Genomic DNA, 24552 nt, shown 5'->3' with positions numbered 1-24552 from the left:
TGACATACTTCTTACAAACTTTGAAAGCAAATAATCAAACTCAGTTTTTCGTTCCTTTTTTGGAATCTATTCAGTGCAAAATTCTGGTCAACCTTTTAGTCTGTTTTGATTTTTGACACCTTTTTGAGCGTTTTTTGATACGTTTTTCAAATGAATACCACGTTTTCTGGCACATGTAAATGAGGCAGTTATTTAATTTTGACATGTTTCGGAACGTTTCGAGATGTTATTGGCAATCAAAAATGGCTGTTAACCGAAACATTTGCCATGGTGGACGAAAACATTCGTGCAGGCATGTTTTTGAGTTCTTTCGTTCTATTTATCTATCTTACGCTTCAGTTTTGCCCGGAAATTTTCGATGGAACGAAGCTAGGGGACGTTGGGTGTGTTCGCCGACTTGGGCACCACATCGATATTCGGCCGCTCTATCCCCACTAACGATCACTACGAGTAGAGGGTCGATGCCAGATCCGGTCAGAAACAATTTTCTTATTATAAATTTCTCCGTTCACGGCCAGTCCGGAACGAAAGAGGAGCGGCTTCGACATCCCTTTGTCGCGGATTGTCAGTAACAGCAGCACCTATCTAGAAAAATCAGTGTGAAATGAATTTCATCTCAGACCTTACTTCCTTCGTGCAAAAAGTACAATACGAAGTGCCCTGCCGGTCGTTGCCATCCAGGGAAGATAGGCCTCGTCGTTCATCACCACAGGCTTAAAAAATTCTCTTGATTTTTGCTCAAATTTCCTCCTCTACTTGTCAAACGCCTTGGAAAACACAGAGTGAGTAACTAACCACTTTAAGTCGTAGAGTATTTCACTCACAATCATCGCGTGCGAGAGGTAAACAAATGTTTTCTCTCTCAGTTTAAGAGGAAGCAGTTTTCATCAACTTCTCAAGTTACTAAGTCAGAAGTTGACCAAAGAACAAAACATATAGGTTTACATTGAAGTCACATCCTAACAGATTTTGACTTCGATATTATAGGAAAAACCAAAAGTCCCCATCGGTACGTATTCTGCAGAACGTTTGATTTCACACTGGTTTTAAGAGTAGTAACGTCACAGACAAACAGACGGGCCCTCTTCGAACAAAAATCCTGAAAAATCTTCGTCCTTATTCGGAACGTTACACTCATGCGCCACCATGTGAGCTTATTGCCTATTAGCTTGTTTTTGTTAAAACGGTTTTTGTCTTTGCTAATGGGTGTTCACGCTTGCTCAAATCAACACAAGCGGCATTACTGATGGTTTTTGTCTTCAATAATGAAAAGGCACGTTTGCTTATAGCGACACTAGCGGCATTAATGCCCACTATCACTTATCACTTATATTGCGTTGGATGAGCTATTCACAAAAGTTTCACTGGGTATATGCTGGGCATATCCTCATGCCTTGACTGTCTCAAAGGATTGCGATTTTGGCTTGTTTATAAATAGTTGCGTTTTAGAAATATCTTAGCACAGATGTACATTGCGTATACCTATGCTTAAAAGGCGATTCAAATATAGCGGCCTTTATAGCTGGTCCGTAGACCTCTAATTCAGTCTGGGTTTCGATTTTTGAGCCATCCGTGTAGAAACGGATAGTGCCCGATTGAAGACTCGGGCCTCCATCGCTTCCATGCAGTCCGAGACTGTTGTTACTGAAGGTGTTCGCTTGGACTCCTTAAGGATGCTCGGGCGACCCGTCAGGTTACCTTCGAGGCTCGTTGTATATTTCTTCGCAGCCTCAGGGCACCAAGCTCTGTCTCCTTCTTCACATGCAGATGTTGAGGTTGTAAGCAGAGCATGGCTTCCATGGCTGCAGTCGGAGCCATGGAAGCGATGTGCGCAGGGCACCGGTAGCTGAGAGGTGAGTTTCGGGTGGGCTGTCGTTTCATTTACCATAAGAGGCCACCATAAGAGGGCTGCGTAGGTTATACGTGGCCGGAGGTTTTAGCTCCTAGGTCTTGTCGAACAGTGTACTGCAAGCCCAGATAACTGAAGTTGCCTTCTCGTTAGCGTAGTCTAGTTGAGCAGTCCAGTTCAACTTTCTATCCAGAATATATTCCAGATATTTGGTCTCATTGCTGAAACCCAGTCTTACTCCATTCAATAGCGGAGGAGTGATTGAATTCATCCTTCGCTTGGTAAAGGGTATAATGACTTTTTTAGTGGGGTTGATGTTAAATCCCTCTTCTTAGCACCACTGAGGTGGTGTTAAGAGCCATTTGCATCACATTTTCCTCGAAGAACTACGTCATTAGCACAATCAATGGCTTCGCAGACTAACAGCGATAACTTGGTTAGGAGAATGTCTACCACTAGTGACCATAACAGTGGAAAGAGAACTCTCCCGTGCTTCCATTGTGACAGATGTATTTCCAAATGCAGCTGTGGTCTTCCTGCTCGAAAGCATTGCTTGAGTCCAGCTCATTGTAGCATTGTCTCCCTTATTTTTTAGAGCAGTGAAAATTGATGCAAATGAAGTGTTACCGGAAGCTCCCTCAATATCTAGAAAAGTGCAGACCGCTGTCTCTGTATATTTCAGTGACTTTTCGATCTTCGTCACTAGACAATGCAAAGCGGTTTCAGTGGATTTACCCGGTTGATATTAATACTTTTGTAAGCGAAAGAACGTTCAGAAACTCGCTGCAGATGTAGTTGTTCGTAATTTCTCCATCAACTTGAGAAGAGTTAAGCTGGCTCGAAAATGGCTGATGAGTTCGGACATGATGGCTCCCTTCCGAATTTTTCAGAAAGTTTGATAGAATGCCATCCGGTCTCAGTAACTTCAAAGGCTCAAATGAGCTTAGTGCCTAGTTGATAGAATGCTCCGTGAATAATCGACGAGCGAGCGCTGTCATGGAGTCATGGGCAACCCAGGAGCGTGTTAGCTCTATTTGTTCCGGTAGTGTAAGGTTTCCCGGGGCCTTGGATATTCAACAGATTCCGGCCCCAACTCTCGGCACGGGTTACATTGCACCTTGGCTTACGGGTTTGAGCAATAAATTTTATGTAATAGCCATGATTAAGAGCTAGTACAACCAATCTACTTCTCAGAGGGTTTGGATCCTCTGCTCCAGGTCTCAATAATTCAAGTCTATTTGTAAAGACTAAACTAAACTGAAGAGAACCGTTACAAGCAGAGTTAACGCTTTAGTAGACGCTTTAGATGAATCCTAAAGTGTCAATTTTCGGTTTGGTCAACTTAAAATGGACAAATACTATCCAATATGGGTGTTCCCGACTTCCAAGCCAAAGCCTTGGGTGCTACATTCCGCTTCGGAACTAAACCTTCTGTTTTTTATACACAGACTTCACAGCGAACTGTTCAAAATAACAGGACAAACACTAACAGTCTTTCCCGAGCCGAGACTCGAAACTACGACGACTGGTTTGTTAGGCCAGTAGTAAGTAAGTAGAGTAAATCTGTAGTAGTAAGTAGAGTAAATCTGAGTAACTCTCGTGTCTCTGAAAACCTATCCTTAAACCTTTTCCCCACCGCGAATATAAATATGAATGTTACTCGGTCTCACCGCTCATATATTTGTCTTGTTCTCAAGGTAATCGAAGATGTGAATCATCTGGATATTTGGGAGTAATATTGAGTAAAATAGAGTTACAAGCATAAGAGTAACTCAGGTAAAAGCTGTCTCGACCCTCGACTGGACATCCAGAGGTCGGATATCAATCCATCATGCTATTCATTTAGATCTTCGGTTTTGACAATGATTGCTGTATTTTTCTAGGAGAAGAAAAACCTTCGAAGACGTTGAATTGGAAGAGTTGCTCGATGAAAATCCATGTCTAGCGCAGGAACAGCTTGCTTCGGTTTTGAAGCCAAGGGACGTTGAGCGTCGTTTTTTGCCTATGAATAACTGCCTCACCAGCAAAAAAGGAAGATTTTTTTCATCGTTTTTCTTATAAAAATGGATTCAGTACAGCAACCCAAAGAAAAGAAAGTCATGACTGTTCTGAGCCACGTGTTCTCGAAGCCTGATTGAGCTGGTGAGATCCTGTCCGTGTTAGTTTTTAAATAGTTTATTTGACACGGCACGATACAATTTATGTTTAACTGAGCCAAGTACATTTTTTTTTAAATTCTAAATTAGCCGGGGAAAAAGAGGGAGGCCTTTTCTTTATTCTCGCGGCCGACTACGAGCTAGTGGGGATTTAAGGTGAGAGGAGGGGAGTTACAATTTTGATTTTAACTATATTGAGTTATACGATTTATTTATTTGTACATGGCTAAGCAGTGATGTTCTATTTGAGCAGTTTGGACTGAGGTGTCTGCGTGAACATAAAGATGCCGAGTCTTCGTTTGAGTGTCTCCAGCTTAATGTATCATCTTATTTCAGCGTGTAGCGGGAATGGTAATCTAACAAATAGATAGAAGAGTTTCATATTTTAATACCAGCGTGTTTTATGAACACGTATAGCTGTGTCATGTACTGGAGATCACCGCTTCCCAGAATGTCTCTAACGGGTACGTTCGGTTGTTTTCCTCGGGCCCGAAGGGAATCTATAAGCTCAGACCTAACACCACAGTATTCGGTACACGACCAAACAACATGCTCGATGTCATGGTAGCCATCGCCACAAACGCAGTGATTACTGTCTACAAGCCCTATACGAAAGAGATGCGTGTTTAACGTATAGTGATTGGACATAAGTCTGGACATCACGCGAATGAAGTCCCGACCTACATCCAACCCCTTGAACCATGCTTTCGTCGATACCTTAGGAAAAATGGAATGTAGCCACCGTCCCAGTTCATCTGAGTTCCATGATGATTGCCAACTGTTGAGTGTTCTCTGACGCAAAATGCTATAAAATTCATCATAAGCAATTGGTCTTTCATAAATATCGCCGTCAATAGCACCCACCTAAGCTAAAGAGTCAGCCTTTTCGTTACCCGGAATCGAGCAATGAGAAGGGACCCACGCTAAGGTGACCCGGTAATTTTTATCTGTTAAAGCACTTAAAAACCGCCGTATTTTCCCCAGGAAATACGGGGTGTGCTTCACAGGCTTCATTGATCGCAGAGCCTCAATGGCACTGAGACTATCTGTGAAGATGAAGTAGTGGTCTATGGGTAGGGTTTCGATGATTCCAAGAGAGTACTGAATAGCAGCAAGTTCTGCGACGTACACGGAAGCAGGAGCATCGAGTTTGTAGGAGGCGGTAAAATTTTCGTGGAAAACACCGAAGCCAGTGGACTCATCTAGATTAGATCCGTCAGTGTAAAACCTTTTATCATAACTAACATGTTTAAACTTATTGGAAAAAATCTTAGGGATCTCTTGGGGTCGCAATTGATCCGGGATACCAGAAATGTCTTGTTTCATGGTGGTGTCGAAGAATATAGCATTATCAGAAGTATCTAAAAGTGCGACATTGGAGGAATCGTATGAAGAAGGATTAATATCTTGAGCCATATAGTCGAAATATAAAGTCATAAATCTGGATTGAGATTGAAGGTCGACCAACCTCTCGAAATTTTCAATTACTAATGGGTTCATAACTGTGCATCGAATTAGCAACCGGTAAGAGAGATTCCAAAAACGATGTTTCAACGGAAGAATACCCGCTAGCACTTCAAGACTCATCGTATGGGTCGACTGCATGCAACCCAAGGCAATACGCAAACAACGATATTGTATTCTCTCTAATTTTATAATGTGCGTGTTCGCGGCGGAGCGAAAGCAGAAACAGCCGTACTCAAGAACTGACAATATCGTTGTTTGGTATAACCTTAGAAGGTCTCCTGGGTGAGCACCCCACCAAGTTCCGGTAATCGTACGAAGAAAATTAATCCTCTGTTGGCATTTTTGTGTCAGATACCTAATATGACAAGCCCAGGTGCATTTGGAGTCGAACCAGACCCCGAGATATTTAGCGACTAAAACCTGAGAGATCGTTTTACCCGTTAGTAGGAGCTGCAGCTGAGCTGGGTTATGCTTCCTAGAAAAAACGACCAGCTCAGTTTTCTCCGGAGAGAATTCGATACCCAGCTTAAGAGCCCATTCAGACAAATTGTCTAAGGTATCTTGCAATGGTCCTTGCAGATCGCTAGCCTTGCCACCAGTAATGGATACAACGCTATCGTCTGCAAGTTGCCTTAGCGTGCATGAATTTGCAAGACATTCATCGATGTCATTGACGTAAAAATTATATAAGAGAGGACTTAAACATGAGCCCTGGGGGAGGCCCATGTAACTAATTCGGGAAGTTGTCGAATCGCCATGTGAGAAATACATATGCTTTTCTGACAACAAATTGAGCAAAAAGTTATTCAAATTTGGTGAAAGTCCCTGCGAATGAAGTTTCGCGCTTAAAACTTCTACAGAGACAGAGTCAAAAGCCCCCTTAATATCCATGAACGCAGAAGCCATTTGCTCTTTTCGAGCAAAGGCTAGTTGAATTTCAGTAGAAAGCAACGCTAGGCAATCGTTCGTCCCTTTGCCCCGGCGAAAGCCAAATTGAGTATCTGAAAGTAACCCGTTTGTTTCGACCCATTTGTCTAACCGTAAGAGGATCATTTTCTCCATTAATTTCCGGAGGCAAGAGAGCATCGCAATCGGCCTATATGAATTGTGATCAGAGGCAGGTTTCCCGGGTTTCCGAATAGCAATGACTTTTACCTCCCTCCAGTCATGCGGAACAATATTTAGCTCAAGAAACTTGTTGAACAAATTCAACAAGCGTCTTTTTGCAGAGTCGGGTAGATTCTTCAACAGGTTGAATTTTATTCTATCTAACCCTGGAGCCTTATTGTTGCACGACAGGAGAGCCATTGAAATTCCAACATCGAAAATGGAGGCTCTTCCGTAGTTACTAATAACGCGTCGCGAAAGGTTTTCTGTTCCGGTACAGAGTCTGGACAGACCTTTTTGGCAAAATCGAGTATCCAGCGATCTGAATACTCTTCGCTTTCATTCGAAACGTCACGGTTCCGCATGCGCCTGGCGGTATCCCAAAGAGTGCTCATCGCTGTTTCCCTGGACAACGCGTTTACGAACCGCCGCCAGTACCCGCGTTTTTTCGCCTTTACTAGGCTCTTCATCTGCCTGCCCAGTGCCTCGTACTTTCGAAGCAGGTTGACAGTGCCGTACTCCCGGTAGTCCTTATACGCCGCGGACCTTCGCGCGTACAGCTAAGAGCACTCTTTGTCCCACCATTTGTTGGGAGGGCGCTGTCTAATCGTTACCCCGGGTATCGGTTTCGTCTGAGCTTGAGTCGCGGCGTCGATTATCAAGCCAGCTAAGAACGCGTATTCTTCCTCCGGAGGAAGTTCCTCGTGAGTCTCGATAGATTGCGCTATAATAGACTCATAACACTTCCAATCAATATTACGTGTAAGGTCGTAGGAAATATTGATTGGGTTCGGGGGAGTTGAACCATTAGCAATTGATATAACGATTGGAAGATGATCACTACCGTGGGGATCGTTGATTACTTCCCACCGGCAATCTAACGCTAGTGATGTCGAGCAAAGGGATAGGTCAAGCACGCTTTCACGTGCTGGAGGATTAGGTACACGTGTCGCTACCCCAGTATTCAAAACTGTCATATTGAAGTCGTCGATCAAGTTACAGATTAAAGAAGATCGGTTGTCGTCGTACAGCGACCCCCATAGCGAACAGTGAGAATTAAAATCTCCCAATATCAAAAAAGGCGCGGGAAGCAACTCTGCTATATCAGTGAGATGCTTCTGTTCAATCCGCGCGGATGGAGGCATATATAACGAAACAAGGCATAGGTCTTTTCCATTCATATTCGTTTGAATGGCAACGACTTCAATATTCGAGATCGAGGGGAGGTCGATTCGGAAGAAGGAATAGCACTTTTTAATCCCTAAAAGTACCCCTCCACCTTGTGAGTCTCGATCTCGACGAATAATGTTAAAATCGTGGAAATTGAGTTGATCGTTTGAATTGAGAAAGGTTTCACAGAGCGCAAATGCGTCACAATTGTATGTATTTATTAAATGAGAAAATAGATCGAATTTGGGGATGATACTTCTGCAATTCCACTGTAATACAGTTATAAAATTCCTAACCTCTTTCGCCGTATTAGTCATCGAAAGATATGATAGCTGAAATGAGGGGCCAAGTCGCTGCTAGTTGCATCAAAAAGGTTTTCACTGTAGGAAGAAGGGCAAGAAGAATATTTTGTAGGGGATCTGGTATGTTGAATGTTTTAAATATCCAGTCCACAATATCAGGAAATTTTATGAACCCTGTTTCTTTTTTATCTTCTGATCGAGAAATGGGTGCACGAGGGGTTTTTGGTGCCCCAGGAAGCGGTGGGTACTCCTGGTTTGATTTGAAATTAAAACCGGGAGGTACTTGCTTCGGTTTTTCTTCACCGCTTCCTTTTTGTGTTGGCTTATTGGTCATTCCGCTAGGGGTTATCTTGCGACCTTTGCGAGAAAGATTAGGAGAGCTGATCATTCTCCTCTTCCTAGATCCTTCTGGCATGGCATAAGAACACCCTTCGACGGGATCGTCAGATGTACCCTCATCGGTTGGCAAAAAGGAAAAGATGTTTCCTGTCGAGGGTGGCTCAGCACTCTTCAGCATTTCTGCGAAAGAGCGCTTTGATCGTTCCTTGAGGGAACGCTTTATTTTTTCCTCGCGCTGTTTGTACGCGGGACACGCCGAAAGGTCATGCCGAGTTCCCTCGCAGTAAAGACACTTTTCAGTATCCTCACTGCAAGCGGTCTCAGCATGATTGCCTCCGCACTTGCTGCAGCGTGCCTTGTTGCAGCAGTAGGTGGCTGTATGACCTAACTGCTTGCAGTTTTGGCAATGCATGACCCGCGGTACGAACAGGCGTACAGGCAGACGAACCCTGTCCAAAGAGATGTAGTTCGGCAGTGCGGATCCGGCGAATGTTACACGGGAGGAATCCGAAGGGAAGAATTTCTTCTTCCCTTCTTCGATGGATACTGAATGCAATTGCTTGACATCCAGTATCTTTACATCTTGAATCAGGGGGTTCTTGAAGCAGCCAACCCCGTGACGCAAAATGTCATCGACCGTGAGGCTTCCTTCGGTAACCACACCGTCGATCTCCACGTCCTTGGCAGGGATGTACACGCGGTACTCTCTCGTGAAGAGCTCGTAGCTAGCAATTGCGTTTGCTTGCTTCAAGCTACTCACAACAACTCGCAGTTTGTTCGGTCTAACCTTTGTAATTTCGGTTACGTCCGAAAACTGTTTTGTCAGGTCCTTGCCGATTTGAATTATATTTAGAGGCTTCTTTATGGGCCTGAAGTAAACTACGAACGGACCTTTCAAAGCATCTGGGTAAGCTTTCACCCGTGTTGCCGGTACCCTTGGTACGGGGCTAGGTAGCGGGGAAGGTAGAGGGGAATTGATGGGGGAGATCTCAATCTCTTCCCCAGTTGTTTCCACATCCAGGAATAGTTGCACCTGCATGTCGTCCATTTTGCGAGAGCGTTACGCTCTACCGCACACAAACGATAAATATTCGAATGTGTGGGGGGGTCAAGTAGTTGCTATTAAATTTTAAAAACAATTTGTCAAACTACAATGGATCAAAATAAAAAAAAAGGCAGTAATACTAATACTAATAACAATAGTAATAATAATAATAATAATAATAATAATAATAATAATAATAATAATAATAATAATAATAATAATAATAATAATAATAATAATAATAATAATAATAATAATAATAATAATAATAATAATAATAATAATAATAATAATAATAATAATAATAATAATAATAATAATAATAATAATAATAATAATAATAATAATAATAATAATAATAATAATAATAATAATAATAATAATAATAATAATAATAATAATAATAATAATAATAATAATAATAATAATAATAATAATAATAATAATAATAATAATAATAATAATAAAAATAATACTAATAATAATAATAATAATAGTAATAATAATTATAATAATAACAATAATAATAATACTATTAATAATAATGATAAAAATTCTAAAGTGAATACTTCACCGAACGTCTAAGTCACGACCTCACGGCTGATAGTAGGATTAATCGAGCGTCTCCGCAGAACAAACAATGACGATCCAGCTTCGTGTTGTGACACAGTGGCCGTATCCTACACGCGACCTTGTAGATGCCACTTGTAGTTGACTTCCACTCGCTCGAACGTATGGTGGTCCGTGCTGCTAGCGGGGTAACAGCGGTGCGGGAGAATTATTCTTGCTGATATATCAGCTGCGTATCGGATCACTGGCGGGGTAGCCTGCCCCTACCAGTGTGAAGAAGATGTTTCTGCCGATAAACTACCGGCTATTGTTATCGCGCAGCACAAGAACTAATCGACAAAAAAACACCCGTACGATAACTCGTGTATTGTTATTTTGCAAACTCAAACGGAGATGAACAATTTGCGTCTAATCGAGACGAAAGCAAAACAACGAATGAACATTAAATAGATACCAATTTAATTTTTTATAGCAGCAATTAATGCTAGGGAAGTTCAAATTAAGCGAATTTGACATAACTGACCTGTCCGTGTTATTCATTATAAGTTGTGAAAACCAAACGAAACCTTAACTGGGGAACGGTATCCACTTCAACTGGTACGATTAAGCCGAACACTGCCTGAAAAATAGCCACAATACGAACAGAGGCACAAAAAAGTGATTATTATACATGACAACGCTCGACCTCGTACTGCCAAAGTCCGATTATTACTTGTTTTATTCGATGGAACATGGTCCGGCTTATCATCAGTTTTGTTCATATAGAGATATCGAGAAATGTTTCATATTTGGCCAAAATGAACATATTTCAAATGTTTAAAATATGTTTTGACATTTTTAACAAATTTTGATCATATTTTCAACACATTTTAACCAAATTTCATTGATTTTTCAATTTTGATACGTTTATGGTACGATATAGACAGCTTTTAACGCGTTGCTAATACGATTTCGACACATTTTTGAATATTTTCTATATTTTATTTTCCCAAAATTATTCACAGTTTTCTGCCACGGTTCGACAGTAGACAGTTTAAATAATTGTTCATTTTAGTTGGATGTTCTCTGGTTTTCTTTGGCAATAAAAACATAAACGGTTTTAGATAGATGTAAGACAACAGCAAGCAAAGTATCAGTCAAATTTAAAAAAAAAGTTATTCATGTTTCCTTTTAAACTTAACTTTCAACTATTTAAAGATCATCTTTTTGAGGTTCTGGGCCCTTTCGCACTTGATTAACTGTTATTATGTCTACATAAAAATCAGACTTAAAATTGGTTGAGCTACTTTCGAATCCAACAGATAAAATATCTTTTCTCACAGTTGCTGGCCGTAGCCAGCAGCCAGCCAGTGGCCGAGAACGGATCAGCTCGGTGCCGAACAATGAAAATATAGCCGCCTATTTATGTTAAACAAACATTAGACAACGCGCCGGCCGGCCGCCGTTCGCGTACGCCGAATAACTCTGCGTTGTTACGTAATCCGCGCTTTGGGAGCGGAAGACGCGATTGTTTTGGTTTAGTGCGCGAAAACAAAACCCGAAAAAAAAACCCACCGGGTTAATTAATTGGGTGTTAGATGTTTGGTCCCGAGTCATTGACAGCTCCAATCTGTTTCCCGTGTAATCTCAGCTGGCTGTGAAGTGGAGTGTACTGACAGCAAACGCAGGAAGCCAGACTTCACGTCGCTCAATTGAAGCAGAAAAAAAAATCATCTTTCGTCATTGTTTCTTGTGTTCTCTCGTAGTGGTTCTAATCAGGAGAAGGTGATAAGAACGCGTGTAGGTCATCATTTGGGAGTGACGAATCAGCAGCAGCCGAGTATTGATGAGTGTCAGCTGTAATGTGTCAATTGAAAAAGTGAGAGAAGAAAATAGCAGAACAAGAAAAATGGCACCCAATTCAACCCAGCTTATCTAGCAAAAAAGGGGGTTTAGTAACAAAATTCTTCGCAAAAACCAGCCCGGGGGTGAATGGTAGTGATCGCAACCCACGAAGCGATAAAATACCTGCCGACAGTTTGTGAGCGCGCGTTGTTTTCGTCTGAAAGCGAGGAGATCGGCCAAAGCAAATATTTACTTACCGAATCGCGTCAAGCCGCGCACGCGGCTCTGATCCCGACTTACTTTACCCGTCTGTCGTGTTTTAAGCGCGTTCTACCCGTCTTATGTATGTGGAAGCAGCCAGGCTCAAGTGAGTCCGGGCTTTAGTGCACCGCCAACCAGCCAGCAGCAGTAGTAGTGTGCGTCTCGAGAACACGGCGTCCGTAATGGCTGCGTCGTCGGTAGGTGGGCCGGCAGTGACGGCATCCAGAGGCAACAGCAGCAGCAGCAGTAGTGGTAATAGCAGAAGCAGAATCAATAATGTCAATGTCAAATCGCACCTGTTCCTATCTGTGGCGATAACGGCGCTGGCCGTGTCGCTACTGCTACCGGCCGGGGAGGCCTTCAACGTGGACACCGTGAACTATGTCCTGCACGAGGGCACGGCCAATTCGATGTTCGGGTTCAGCGTCGTTCTGCACCAGGAACAGCAGAGAAGCTGGTTAGTATTTAGCTAAGATATTGTTGCTTTTCGATTTCGTTTCCTCCTTTTACAGGTTTCCGGTTGAGTTTTGTGATTTTAATGTTTAAGCTACACTCAAATTGTTGAGCCGTAAACTTTCGACGGCGCATGCGTTAGCATGCTGTGCCTGTGACTCATTTTCACCGAATCTAGGTGAATGTTTCCCCCCGAGGTTCTCGGTTTTTGGCAGCATGCCAAACGCCCCAGTCGCGTAGTTTAATCAAGGAAGTGCACTCGATTACTCAGTCAGCATAAGTTGACGATGTTGCATCTAAGTAGGCGTTTGCATACACACTTAAAATAAAAATTGGATCATTATAATGGACTCGATGTGAGTTTTGTTGTACAAGACATGGCGTCTCGAACTTTCATTGAAAATTGATTTGATTGAAAAATAATTGCATATAAGTCACACTAAATATAACGCTAACGAAAAATAAACAGTTACAATCACAAAGAGGTAAAAATAAAAGAGGTAAAAATACCCTTGAACGGCGTCCGAATTTGTCAACCTCGCGCAAAAGCCTTATCAGCGGCAATCGCCACAAAGCACAGAAGCCGACAAATGCGCATCACAACAGCGGTGCCAGGTTTCTTAAACAAAAGATGCAAGTGCCGGGTGGTCGCACATAATTAAGGGGTTAGTCCATAAAGCGCGCACCCAGTAATAACTATCTAATCATGTCACTGGCAATCAATTAATTGAGTGGCTAATGGCTGACAGTTCGTAAACAGTGCACCCGGGTTGATCTTGAACTGTGACCAGAACGCGATGCAGCTACTTTGTAGCAGCTAATAGTGGAGGATAATAAAAATGAAAACAACTCATAATAATGTGAAATATGACTTCACCCGAAATAGACTGTTGCTGGCGGCCGTAATGCAACGGAAGCTCCAGCGCAGCGCACCATGTGCCGTTGCACCGGATCGGAACACCGCGAGCAAGGGGAACACCAAAGGTGCAGGATGATTTACGGTCCTTTTTACGCCTTCGCTTCTCGGCGGGGCTTGATTGGGAAAACATTGCCGCGGGTACAGCAATTTTCCGCTACACAATCAGAGGGGCGCTGCAAAATCGAACGAAAGACGTAACGGTTCCAACGGGCCACCGACCGTACCGTAATTCGGTTGTTTATTTAGAAACACGACCAGCACAAGCCATCGAACATGACGATGACTTACAACATATGGTTTAATCGAGAAAATCTGATGCGAGTCGACAGACACAACTTTGGATGTGGACGACTAAGCACACAGCTGCTGTAGAAAGACAAAAAAAAAATCTTCTGTCATTCGAGCGAGCGTATTTATTTATAAACACCAGAAAAGTTGTTTGTTTACCAAACAATGATCCACGCCTTCGCTTAGAAGATGATGTGACCATGTGCGCATGATTTATAATCTTGGGCGGTACACTCGTACACTGTCTCGAGTATCATAATCGATTTGTCAAAACCTATCAAAACTGCTCTTGAGTGAGATTCGGCATGCCTCTGGTTGTGAGTTCCAGTAGCTGAGTGTGTAGAAAATTTACTAAATTGAACTGAATAATGGTACGAGTGTATATAATCATAGTAGGCAGTTGTTGTTAGGGTAAGTTTATTTGTTTACATGATGGCATCACCGGAACAAGCGCGTCGTGAATCAGTTTGTAGATATTTGCACAGAAAATCTCGGTTTATCTCGGTTCGTGAATTTATCTATGGTCTTACCATCAATAGGATTTCATTTCATTTGTTCATTTAAATTTTTACTTCATTTTTTAACTTTAACCTAATTCTGTCTCAAGTTGGAGTGGAATTAAAAACGAAAATTAATGAGTAACGGAATGAAATTCATTAGCGCCTTTAAATAGGATTTGAGTTGATAAAATCGAGAAGCAAAGTACATTCAAGAAATTTATATTTTAAGGTTGACGAAATCAGGAAAAAATAATAGTCTGCTCTTTCTTCCTGTCTTTTTCATTCATGATTTGTTCATTTTTGTCGGCTTTTCATAGTCTTGCAAGTCAGAAAGACTCTAAACAATATTAAACTAAATTTCGGGTTTCTCTCTTATCTTTCTCATTCTTAATATCTAATACCTTTTTTCAAATTTTATTTTCGTATTTTTTCTTCTCATTTTTTCGTTGAATTTTTCGTTTTTTAAATTTTTTCTTTCTCTTTTTTTTCGTATTTGGGTTTCGTGAAACGGATCACTAAAAATCGCGATGTCTATTTTTTTCAAATAAGTATTAAAAACTTCAAGAGTTTCACTCGGAAAGTTATTTTTTTTTTCAATTTTTATTGAATTTAAGTAAGTTTTCAAGTAGTTATTGTCATTTGAAATTTAGGTCAAAATTGTTTTAAACAGACATAGCTTTAAAAGTATTGCATCGATTTTGATGAAATCTTCACAGCAGATGCATCCCAAGTTGAAGTTTACGAAAATATTTGCTTTGGAGAAAAAAATATTTTTTCAATAGTAACTATTTAAAACAATATGTTGAAAATCTAGGTTCTGGGGCACTGAAAAATCTGAAAAAAATCACAAGCAATTCTGACGAAATTTTTATTTTTTTATCAAAAGATATGGGCCTTCAAAGTTGGTGCCGCAACGCATTTTCAAGCGAGAAATGCTCCTAAACCCAGTTTTCTTCAGTTCTCATACCGAAAAGTGCACCATAATGTCTAGAAGTAATAACACGGGCGATCTTACCCTGCTGATGCGTTCTGTACGGTTGTCCCCTGACTAAATTTTGCATTATTTTTTTAGTAAAATGTGTAGGTAGGCTTGCGAGTTGTAAGGGGCATAAAATATACAGACTAAGCATATTTTGACTATTTTGCGACTAAAAATCATTTCTATTAAACTAATTTTACAAACCTTACAGAATTTTTGCATATAACTGAAACTGGGATTGTCAATAGTAGTACTGCTCACTCGCTTCTCGCTTGAAGATGCGTTCGGCACCAACTTTGAAAGCCCATATCTTTTGATCAAAAAATAACACCAACACGAAATTTTCAGGGTAGTTTCGAAATTTCGTCAAAAATACTTGTGATTTTATTCAGATTTTTCAGTGCCGCAGAACATAGATTTTCAACATATTGTTCAAAATAGTTACTATTGAAAAAATATTTTTTTCTCCAAAAAAAATATTTTCGTAAACTACAACTTAGGATGCGTCTGCTGTGAAAATTTCATCAAATTCGATGCAATATTTTTAAAGCTATATCTGTTTAAAAACAATTTTGACCTAAATTTCAAATGACAATAACACCTTGAAAACTTACTCAAATTCAATAAAAATTAGAAAATCAACTTCCCGAGTGAAACTCTTGAAGTTTATGATACTTATTTGAAAAAATTAGACATCGCGATTTTTAGTGATCCGTTTCACGAATTCTGACCCATTTGCTTCCGCCCCCTCCCCTGTTTCTTGATATTTCATAAAGACTTAAACACCAGTAAGGAATTTTATTTATGGAACTGATTTTCTCTGAACCTTTCTGATTATTATCTGTTTTTATTTTTTTTAAAGATTTTTATTAGTCTCTATTTTATAATTTGCTTTTTCTCTTTTTTCTTCTTTTTCTTTTATTTCCTACACTCTCTCTCTCTTCTCATTTTGTTTTCTTTGTTCTTTCCTTCCTTGCTAAATTTTTATATCCGCCTTTTTTAGCAATTATTCTCTCTTTTTATTTTCTTCTAGATATAGTTTCTCATATTCTTACGACTAGATATAGTTTCTCATATTCTTACGCTTTGCTCGTTTTTACTCTCTTTCTGATTATTTCCACTCAATGAAGACTATGTTTTTTCCTGTTTCTTCTCTTTTCATATCTCTTACATATCAGTATGTTTCTTTCCATCTCGGTATTGATTTCTTGTCACTCCATCTCTGTCATATTTCTTATTTTCTATTTTATCTTATCTCTCTCCTCATTTTCCATTTTCTTTTATCATTTCCCTCTCTATCCTCGAAGCCGAAAATATTTTCTTTGGTGATTTTTTTTTGTGTCTTTCGTTTCATTTTCTCTATCTGTTCTCATTTTTTCTGTCTTTTTTCTTTGTCATTTTTTCATTTTCCTTGTCTCCTTTCCTCTTTCAATTTCCTTTATATCTGTTTTCTTTTTTGCATCTCTCAATTCATTAAAAACGAACAAGATATTTTGTTCTGAGTTTTTTTATACTTTTTTATTTATTTTCTTTTTACGCGACTTTAGTGTACAAAAAAAAACGCGTAAAAAAACCGCGTGAATTCCGGAATCCGCGTAAAAAAAACGCGTAAATTCCGGAATCCGCGTAAAAAAACCGCGTAAAAAGCGACCTCAGTGTAATTCCCTTCTTTTTCTGCAAACTTTTTCCTTTTTACCTTTTTTTTGTTACAATCTTTGACTTTGTCTTTATTCCAGTTCCCTTTCTTTCTGTCCCTCTTGTTTCATCTCTCTCTCATTTTGTCTATCTTCTCATTTTTTCACTTTATTTTGTCACTTTCCACTCTAGTGTTTTTTGCTCTCTCTCTCTCTCCCTCTCTCTCTCTCTCTCTCTCTCGCTCCCTCTCTCACTCTGTTTTTTGTATATTAATTTTGTTGCATCTTTCTTTGTCATTTTTTATCTTTACCCGCATTTGTTTTTCTTTCCCTCCTCTCTCTCACACTTTCTCTTTTATATTCTCGCTGCTCTCATTTTCTGCTCTCCTTTTATCACTTCTCATTCTAGTTTTTTTGTTCTCTTTCATTGCTAGTTCCCTCATAACGAATTTCTTTTTCTTTTTCCCATTTTTCTGCCTGTTTTTTCTTATAATTTTTCTCGTTTTATCTACGCTTATTTTCTCTCTTTTCTAATTTTGCCTCCTTATTTTCTTTCCTTTCGCATTTTATCACTCTCTTCTCGTTTTGTTTGTCACTCACACCCTCATTACGGTTTCCATTCGTTGCCTTTTTTTCGTTCTTGAAGAAACGAGAAGAGAACGAGGATCTTCGAGAGAAAAAAGAGAGCCACCTAGGAAAAGAGGCATAGAGAAATGAACGGAAAAAATCAAAGAAAGATGGAGAAATCGGATAGAGACAAATAAAAAGAGAAAAAGCCGAAGGAAATGGAATATGTTGGCCTTTACACGGTCTTTGAAAGCGTTTTTAAGCGATTCTGAAATCAATTTGGGACCATTTTCTTTTTTACTTCTGAGCTCAATATGAGATCATTTTCTTTCTGAGCGTGCGAATCAAGTTCTCACTATAATGATTCTAGTTTAGGATCCTTTTCTATCTTGGCCTTTTCTTGTTTCGTTTTCGTAGTTTAGTATTGATGAAGTAAATAAAAATTGCGACAGAGGAAAACTGAAAAAAGTCTTGGTTATTCTCTACTCCTCTAGCTGTTATCAGCCCTAAATTTTTTTTCCAGTTCAAGGGTGCAAGGTGAACTGGAAAAAAATAATTTAGGGCTGATATCAGCTAGAGGAGTAGAGAATAACCAAGACTTTTTCCAGTTTTCCTCTGTCGCAATTTCAAGTAGTGAGAAAATGAGATAGAACGAAAAAAAAATGCCCATGGGTAGTAGAAGAAAGAGGCAGAGGATAAAGAGAAAGAAAAAGAATGACGAAAAGAGACACAGAAAATGAATAGTAAGCGTCGGAAGAAAAAGAAGACGATGAGAACTAGAATGAGAAAATAAAAATTATGACAGGAGAGGAGAATCAGAACAGAGTGCTGAAAGAAAAGATAAGGGAGAGAGAAAGAGAAAGAGAGAGAGAGTGAATGAGAGAGAGAATTTTTTCCGTTTCCATTTCTTCTGCCTCTTTCGTAATGTTTTCTTTATTCATTTTCTCCTATCATTTTGTTCTATTTATTCTCTCCGTCTTCATTATTTTAATTTAAAGAGTAAATGTAGTAATGAAGATAGAAAATTAAACTAACTGAAAATATGATTGTAGAAACTACGGAAAATATAGTTCAGCAGGTGGGACTCGAACCCACAACTTCATTATCTTAATATTTTTTGTCTCACTCTTTGATGTAGGTTCTCTATTTTACTTTTATTTTTTTCTACTTTTTAACACTTTCTCACTTAATCTATCTACCTCTTCCTTCCTCTTCTTATTGTCTCTCTCTTTCTTTGCTTTGTTTCATTTTAATTCATGTTCTTACTCTTCTCTAATTTTTTCCCTTACTGATCACTTTCGTTCTAATAAATGTTTCCCCTTTATCTCTTTTATTCTATTTCTTCTATCTTTGTATCTTTCTTTCTGTCTCTTATTTTCACTCTTTAAATTCTGTTTCTGCTCTTTGTTCAGTTTTTCAAAGACCCGAAGATAAACAAGTAAGTTTTAGTTTTGGGCCTTGTTTTTTCATGTCTTTTATCACATCTTTTCAATGTGCTTTCATTTTTGCTATCTTATTTTTTCTGGTTTATTTTTTCTCTGCCAGTTTTTTCTCTTGACTTTTCTAACCATAATAATTTCTCTCCTGGCATTCTTACTCTCTTCTTGTTCATCTCTATTCTTTTATTTCAATTATTCTCTTTTTAATCCTTCTTTCATGCTTTGAATGCTCCTCTTCTCATGAGAATGAGACGGAAAAAAGACTGAGTAAGAATCTAACTCGAAATTGGAAAAAAATGAGAAATAGGATAAGAATGCGGAATGAAAATAAGATGAGAATGAAAATAAGATGAGGAGAAAAGCAAAATGTACAAATGAACAGAAGTGAGAAAATGAGAAAAAAAAGAGAAATGCCCAGAAAAAAAAAGAGACAAAGAAAGTGAAAAAATATAAATAAAATGAGAAAAAAGTCAGACGAAATGTGTTCGTTTTATTCTCTTTTACCAGAAAGAGAGAGAAAGCGAAAGAGAGAGAGAGAGAGAGGGAGAGAGAGAGAGGAAGAGAGAGTGAGAGAGAGGAAGAGACAGAGAGAGAGAATGACAAGAAAAAGACTGAGAAAATACAATGGAGAAGAGAAAAGATAAAAAAAAGACCTAGGCAATCCTCGATTTTGATAGCTGTGAGTAAAGAGAGGAAAGAAAGAAAAGCCTAGCGAGATAAAACTACAAAAGACAGGAAATGTAAATATTAATTAAAAAAAATGTAAAGTGAGCAGAGGACAGAGAATGACAAGGGCTGTCTCATCTTTTCAAAAAAAAAAATTAAAAAAATACCAAATCACGACGAAGACGAAGACAAAAACAAGACGAAGATGAAGAATAGAAGGAAGACTAGAAGAGAAAAAAATAAGAAAATGTGCAGTAAAATGAGGAGATACATGGAGAAAAATGAAGAAAGGAAACAAAAAAAACTAAAGAAAATAATGGGGATAGAGGGAGAAAAATTTAGAGTGGAAAAATTATAAGGGGGAAAAAATCACAACTCGATTTTGTTTGCTATTAAGTTGAGAGAAAAAAAAGAGAAAGAGAAATAAAAGGAAACATGAGAGAGTAAATGATAAGGAAGAGATAAAAAAAACAAAATGAAAATTAAGAGAAAAAGATGAGAAACAGGTAAGAAGAAAGAAGAACCGAGAATAGAACGAAGAAGGTGTTTAGAGAAGAAAGAACAAATGTGAAAAGAGAAAAACAATGAAAAAAAGACAGTGAAAAAAAGATGTATATTGAATAAAAGAATAAAACAAAATGTATATAGAATAAAACGAAAAAACCGAAAAATCAACGAAAAAGACAGAGACGAAAAAGAGAGAAAGAGAGAGAGAGAGAATGGAAAGAAAAAGACAGAAAATACGGTTAAAGATCTAGCGAAAATAAAAAAAAGAGACAATGATGGTGACATTAAGGATTAGAGAATGGCAAAACAATTAAAAAGAGCAGTAATAAGGCTTGAACATGTAAAAAGGTTGATGAAGAAAATAAAAAAAGAATTAGACATTATAAAAAATGAGAACCTCTTCTAAAAGGAAATAAGAAGAGAAAATAAAAAAGGAAAAACGTCTTCCTATCCTCAAAGAGAACACGAGAGTAGAGAGAGAAAATTATAAAAGAAAGAAAAAGGAGAGTAGGGGACACAAATGACACAAAATAAGGAGATAAAGAGAAAACAAGTATAGAGATGGAAAAGCCAATAAGAAATCGAAAGAGAAAATTAAAAGAAAAAAAGGGGCATGGGGGAGGGAGATGAAACCTTCATGTTAATAAGAAAATGCGAATGGAAAAATTTGGGGAAAATAAAACAAGTTGTTTCGAATCAAGAATGCTATTAAAAATAGGATGGAAGAGCAATAGTAGAAGCGAAGATTAAGGGAATCAGTAGAGAAAGAGGAAGGAAGCTAGAAAAGAGACAAAGATACTAGAAAAGGAAGAGGAGAAAGACGAGTAAAAGAGAGATAAAGAAAATAAGGAAACGACACAGACAAAATTATTAGAAAAAAATAGAGAAAGTCAGAAAAATACAGAAGAATTGAGGAGGAGGCAGAAAAAACTGAGTTCAGAGAGAAAGAAATGAGAAAAAGAAAAGAGAAGAGGGAGAACGATAAAGTGTGGAGAAATACAATGAGCTGCTGAAATGAGCGAGAAAAATGTTGTCAACTCTCGGTTATGTCAGTTTTTGTAGCCGATTTTGTAAGCCAACATTGAAGTTTCCAAATTGGTTTTATTTTAATATAATATATTAAATAAACCGTGCTTCGGAGAAAAAAAAGAGAGAGAGAGAATGACGAGATAGAGAAAATAAGAAAATGGAGAAGCAAAAGGGCAAAGAGAATATAATGGGCAACAATGGATATGAACATGGGAATGCATTTACAGTATCCACAATGAAAATTGAAGATCAATTACCAACGGATAGAATATTTCAGTAATGACAAAGTTCTTTCTGGACACACTTTGACAACAAATGTTAGGAATTTCGTGCAAATGAGACACTAAAAAGACAAAGTTATTCCAAAACTTTCACAGAAAACACTCCGTCAAAAGGTCAAATTTATAACTTCAATCTGCTTTAGTCTTGTATAACAGCATTTGGGGATAGAACAACGAGCTAAACACGTTTATTCGTTTGACACATTCACCATCTTCGAGTGCGGTTATTTGTTAATAACGCTATAATTTGCTGCCCACCCAAGCGAAGCCAACTTGGTCCGGTGCTAACGATGTTGCTCTTTCATGGCCGCACTCTTCACACCTTTGATCGAAGCACCATTCAGATTGAAGTGATTAACATGTTATTCTTCTTGCCTGCTGTTCGAAATGCATCGCCGCCTAAGATCATTCACGGAAGCGCCATCAAACAATTGTCAAAACTGTCAATCGAGCCAGGCGCCGCCCTTGACGTTTACTAGGTTATGTTTACCAAACGGCTGAAGTGCACATATTTGCAGACCTGTGTGAAACAAGGTCACCAAAGATGATTTATCTCACGCGTCATCCGCTTGCAGTACCGTGCCGGCACGGGCCGGATCGAACACGTGGTAAAATCAGGGAGGAAAGAAGAATGCGAAAACAGGTAAATGTTGATGTCATGCAGTAGCCAACAATATGGACTGTGTGCTGCGGGGGTGAATGAAGTTTTTATTTCATTCTGTGGGTGTCTTGTGCGTTTTTTTAGTGTTCTCTCCTTCGGTTCTACCTGAACCTGGGTGTGTGCTTTCCGACCGAAGCCGATAATAATATAATCACAACAGGTGAGATAATCTTTCAGGGTTTTCGCTGCCTGTTGTCTGTTGAGAGTTGAAATAATCCTTTTAGGTGTTGCTTGCTGGTGTTGATTGTTTAACTGATAAGACAATTATGGTCATTTGCATGAGTCATTGACTTTTGGGAAGAATTCTGTCTCATGTCATTTCAAACATTAAACTGACAGTTTCAATGTTGGATGAAAACAAAACCGACAATTAATTCCATCCGCCATGCTATCGCACCATATGGCCATATGACGTTCTTTTTTATGGAGTCAGAACAGTTTATCACTTTCGTTTCATCAATCTATACGCGGGGCAGGAAGTGGCCATTCGGAACGAAATTAGTTCTGTCGGAAGCCGATTCCATCAGAAATTGATTATACCCGTATAACGTTGGAAACATTCATCAAAGTAGACCGAGCCGACCTAGTAAGTCAGTCAATACCTATGGTTCGGTTCCAAATTTTTCGCTCGGGTGTCATGTGGCGTCATTTGCCAATTTAGAAGAAGTGGGGCGTTCGAGTGCTCGAAATAGGAAAGGGAAAGGGTGGAGGCGTCAGTGAACCTAATTTGTTCCAAATTTTGACACTTTCTGTCGTAATTTTAAACTTTTTCTCTGTCGTTTTGAAATTGTGTTCTGGTTTTAAGGCCTTCGTAATGTTTCATAAGGTAACACAATTCAGACTGATGTCATATTGCACCGTCCAACCACGAGTCAGCCTCGCAAACGCTCCTGTAAACACCCACTCACTTTTCACGTTTTATTTGGTTAATTATAAAGTTCACGGTAAATTTGATGATTCAATAACATCTTTCACATTGGACGGTACTTCGTCATCCTAGCTATTTCAGGAACCCCTCCATCTGTCATGCGGGAGAGGATTTTTCGATTCGGTTCGGTTACAGGCGATAATAATATCGTTTCGAACTGACAAAGCATCAAACGATGTTCTACCTTTTTTTTCTCCTACCGAAATCCGATTAATTTATTACTCTAAACTATTTTCTTCTCTGCCGCAGCAATTTCTCTACCGTGCAAACAACAAACGAGATAGGTGTGTAATGCGATCAACAAAAAAAAAGTGGGAAGTTTTCTGTTTCTTTCTCTGGTTTGGCTTGATTTATGATGATGTTAGCAGGAAATTTATTGGACCTTGCGACAGACTCGGTCGGCGCTTGCGGACAGTAAAACCTAGCGTACGTTATGGACACACAAACAGAGATTTGTGAATTTCAACTATTTTGTCACTACTTCGAAGGAAAATTCGCTATTTTGGTTTTAATTAACTAGTCTTTGATTGATGAGTTTGATATCAATGGCTTCTATTGACAGTATGTCTAGAAGCTGTACATAATTTTGATAGACATGCTTGAGAACCTGTCAAACAAAGCCACCCGTGCCTGTCAATTTTTAAGTCATCGCCTACTTATTCATTATGTGTAACATTTGTGCCCAGGTCAACTGAGTTTCTGCTGGACGCAGCGCACAGTAAATCACGTGGCATTGAATGTTGAAGCAAGTCAAAGTAGACACTGGAACCAAAAATCACATTTGTAGACTACGTAACAAGCCTCCTCAAAATGAAGCCATCGACCACACAATTTGCCCACACACTGAGGAGAAAAAAAAAACTACAACAACCGATGATGCAACCAATCATCAGTTAATGATCAAGATAGTCGCTGGTATTGCGTAACAGAATGCCATTCTGTTGTGCACATGCATAACCAGAACGTCAATACGACGCTGCAGCAGCGCTGCTGAGTTTTTACTCGATCTGCTTCCAGCAGCACAGAATCTCTGTTTAAGTGTGGTTTCTTGGAACAGTGTTGACTTTTCGCCAGAACTCGGTCGTCTCATTGCACAAGTAATAAATGTATCACAGAGCAGAGGATCCCCTGAGTATCGCACATTGTTTGCCCGAGCAATAAGATGCACTTAACATCCTACAGAATTGGAGAAATAGTTTCTCCTTCAAAGGCAATTGATTCGGTTGCACATTCAACCGAGAAACACATGTGCGCGCTTTGCCTCCTGTATGTCGATGTCTGTCAGTGAGAATGCCATTAGACTTGTTATGCAGCGAACATCAATATTCATACAAATATGTAGTAAACATTGCAGGTTCAGTAATAAATGACAGCCGGAATCCATTGCGCCTACTTAGAGCGAAACCCCCTCTAGTGGAAAAACGTACCTAAATAAGTGTATTGCGTTGGGTGCTCCAGTTTTTCGAACCGACCACGGCCTCCTCAGTCGCGCTATTATAAAAGCAACGCAATGAAATCGTTTCAAGAACACTTCAGCTTGACGATTTTATGCATTTCGCTGAATTCAGCTTGAGTATCAATACTGTAAGGGCGGAGATTGTTTCATACAAA

General features: G+C 39.2%; 1 protein-coding gene across 5 annotated transcripts in view; it reads left to right on the top strand.

Annotated features, from left to right (window-relative positions):
* Window positions 1-24552, top strand: part of LOC129722405 (integrin alpha-PS2) — a 180590-nt gene that overhangs the window by 3223 nt on the left and 152815 nt on the right. For all 5 annotated transcript variants that reach the window (XM_055675850.1, XM_055675813.1, XM_055675822.1 and 2 more), the window contains exon 2: window positions 11751-12547. In XM_055675850.1, coding sequence (XP_055531825.1) covers window positions 12273-12547 — 275 coding nt within the window. In that variant the 5' untranslated portion in view covers window positions 11751-12272. The remainder of the gene's footprint in view (window positions 1-11750; window positions 12548-24552) is intronic.

Source organism: Wyeomyia smithii, chromosome 1, assembly GCF_029784165.1.
Source record: "Wyeomyia smithii strain HCP4-BCI-WySm-NY-G18 chromosome 1, ASM2978416v1, whole genome shotgun sequence".
Taxonomy (NCBI): domain Eukaryota; kingdom Metazoa; phylum Arthropoda; class Insecta; order Diptera; family Culicidae; genus Wyeomyia; species Wyeomyia smithii.
Note: the sequence above shows the minus strand (reverse complement) of the source record. Positions and strands in the feature narration are given on the sequence as shown.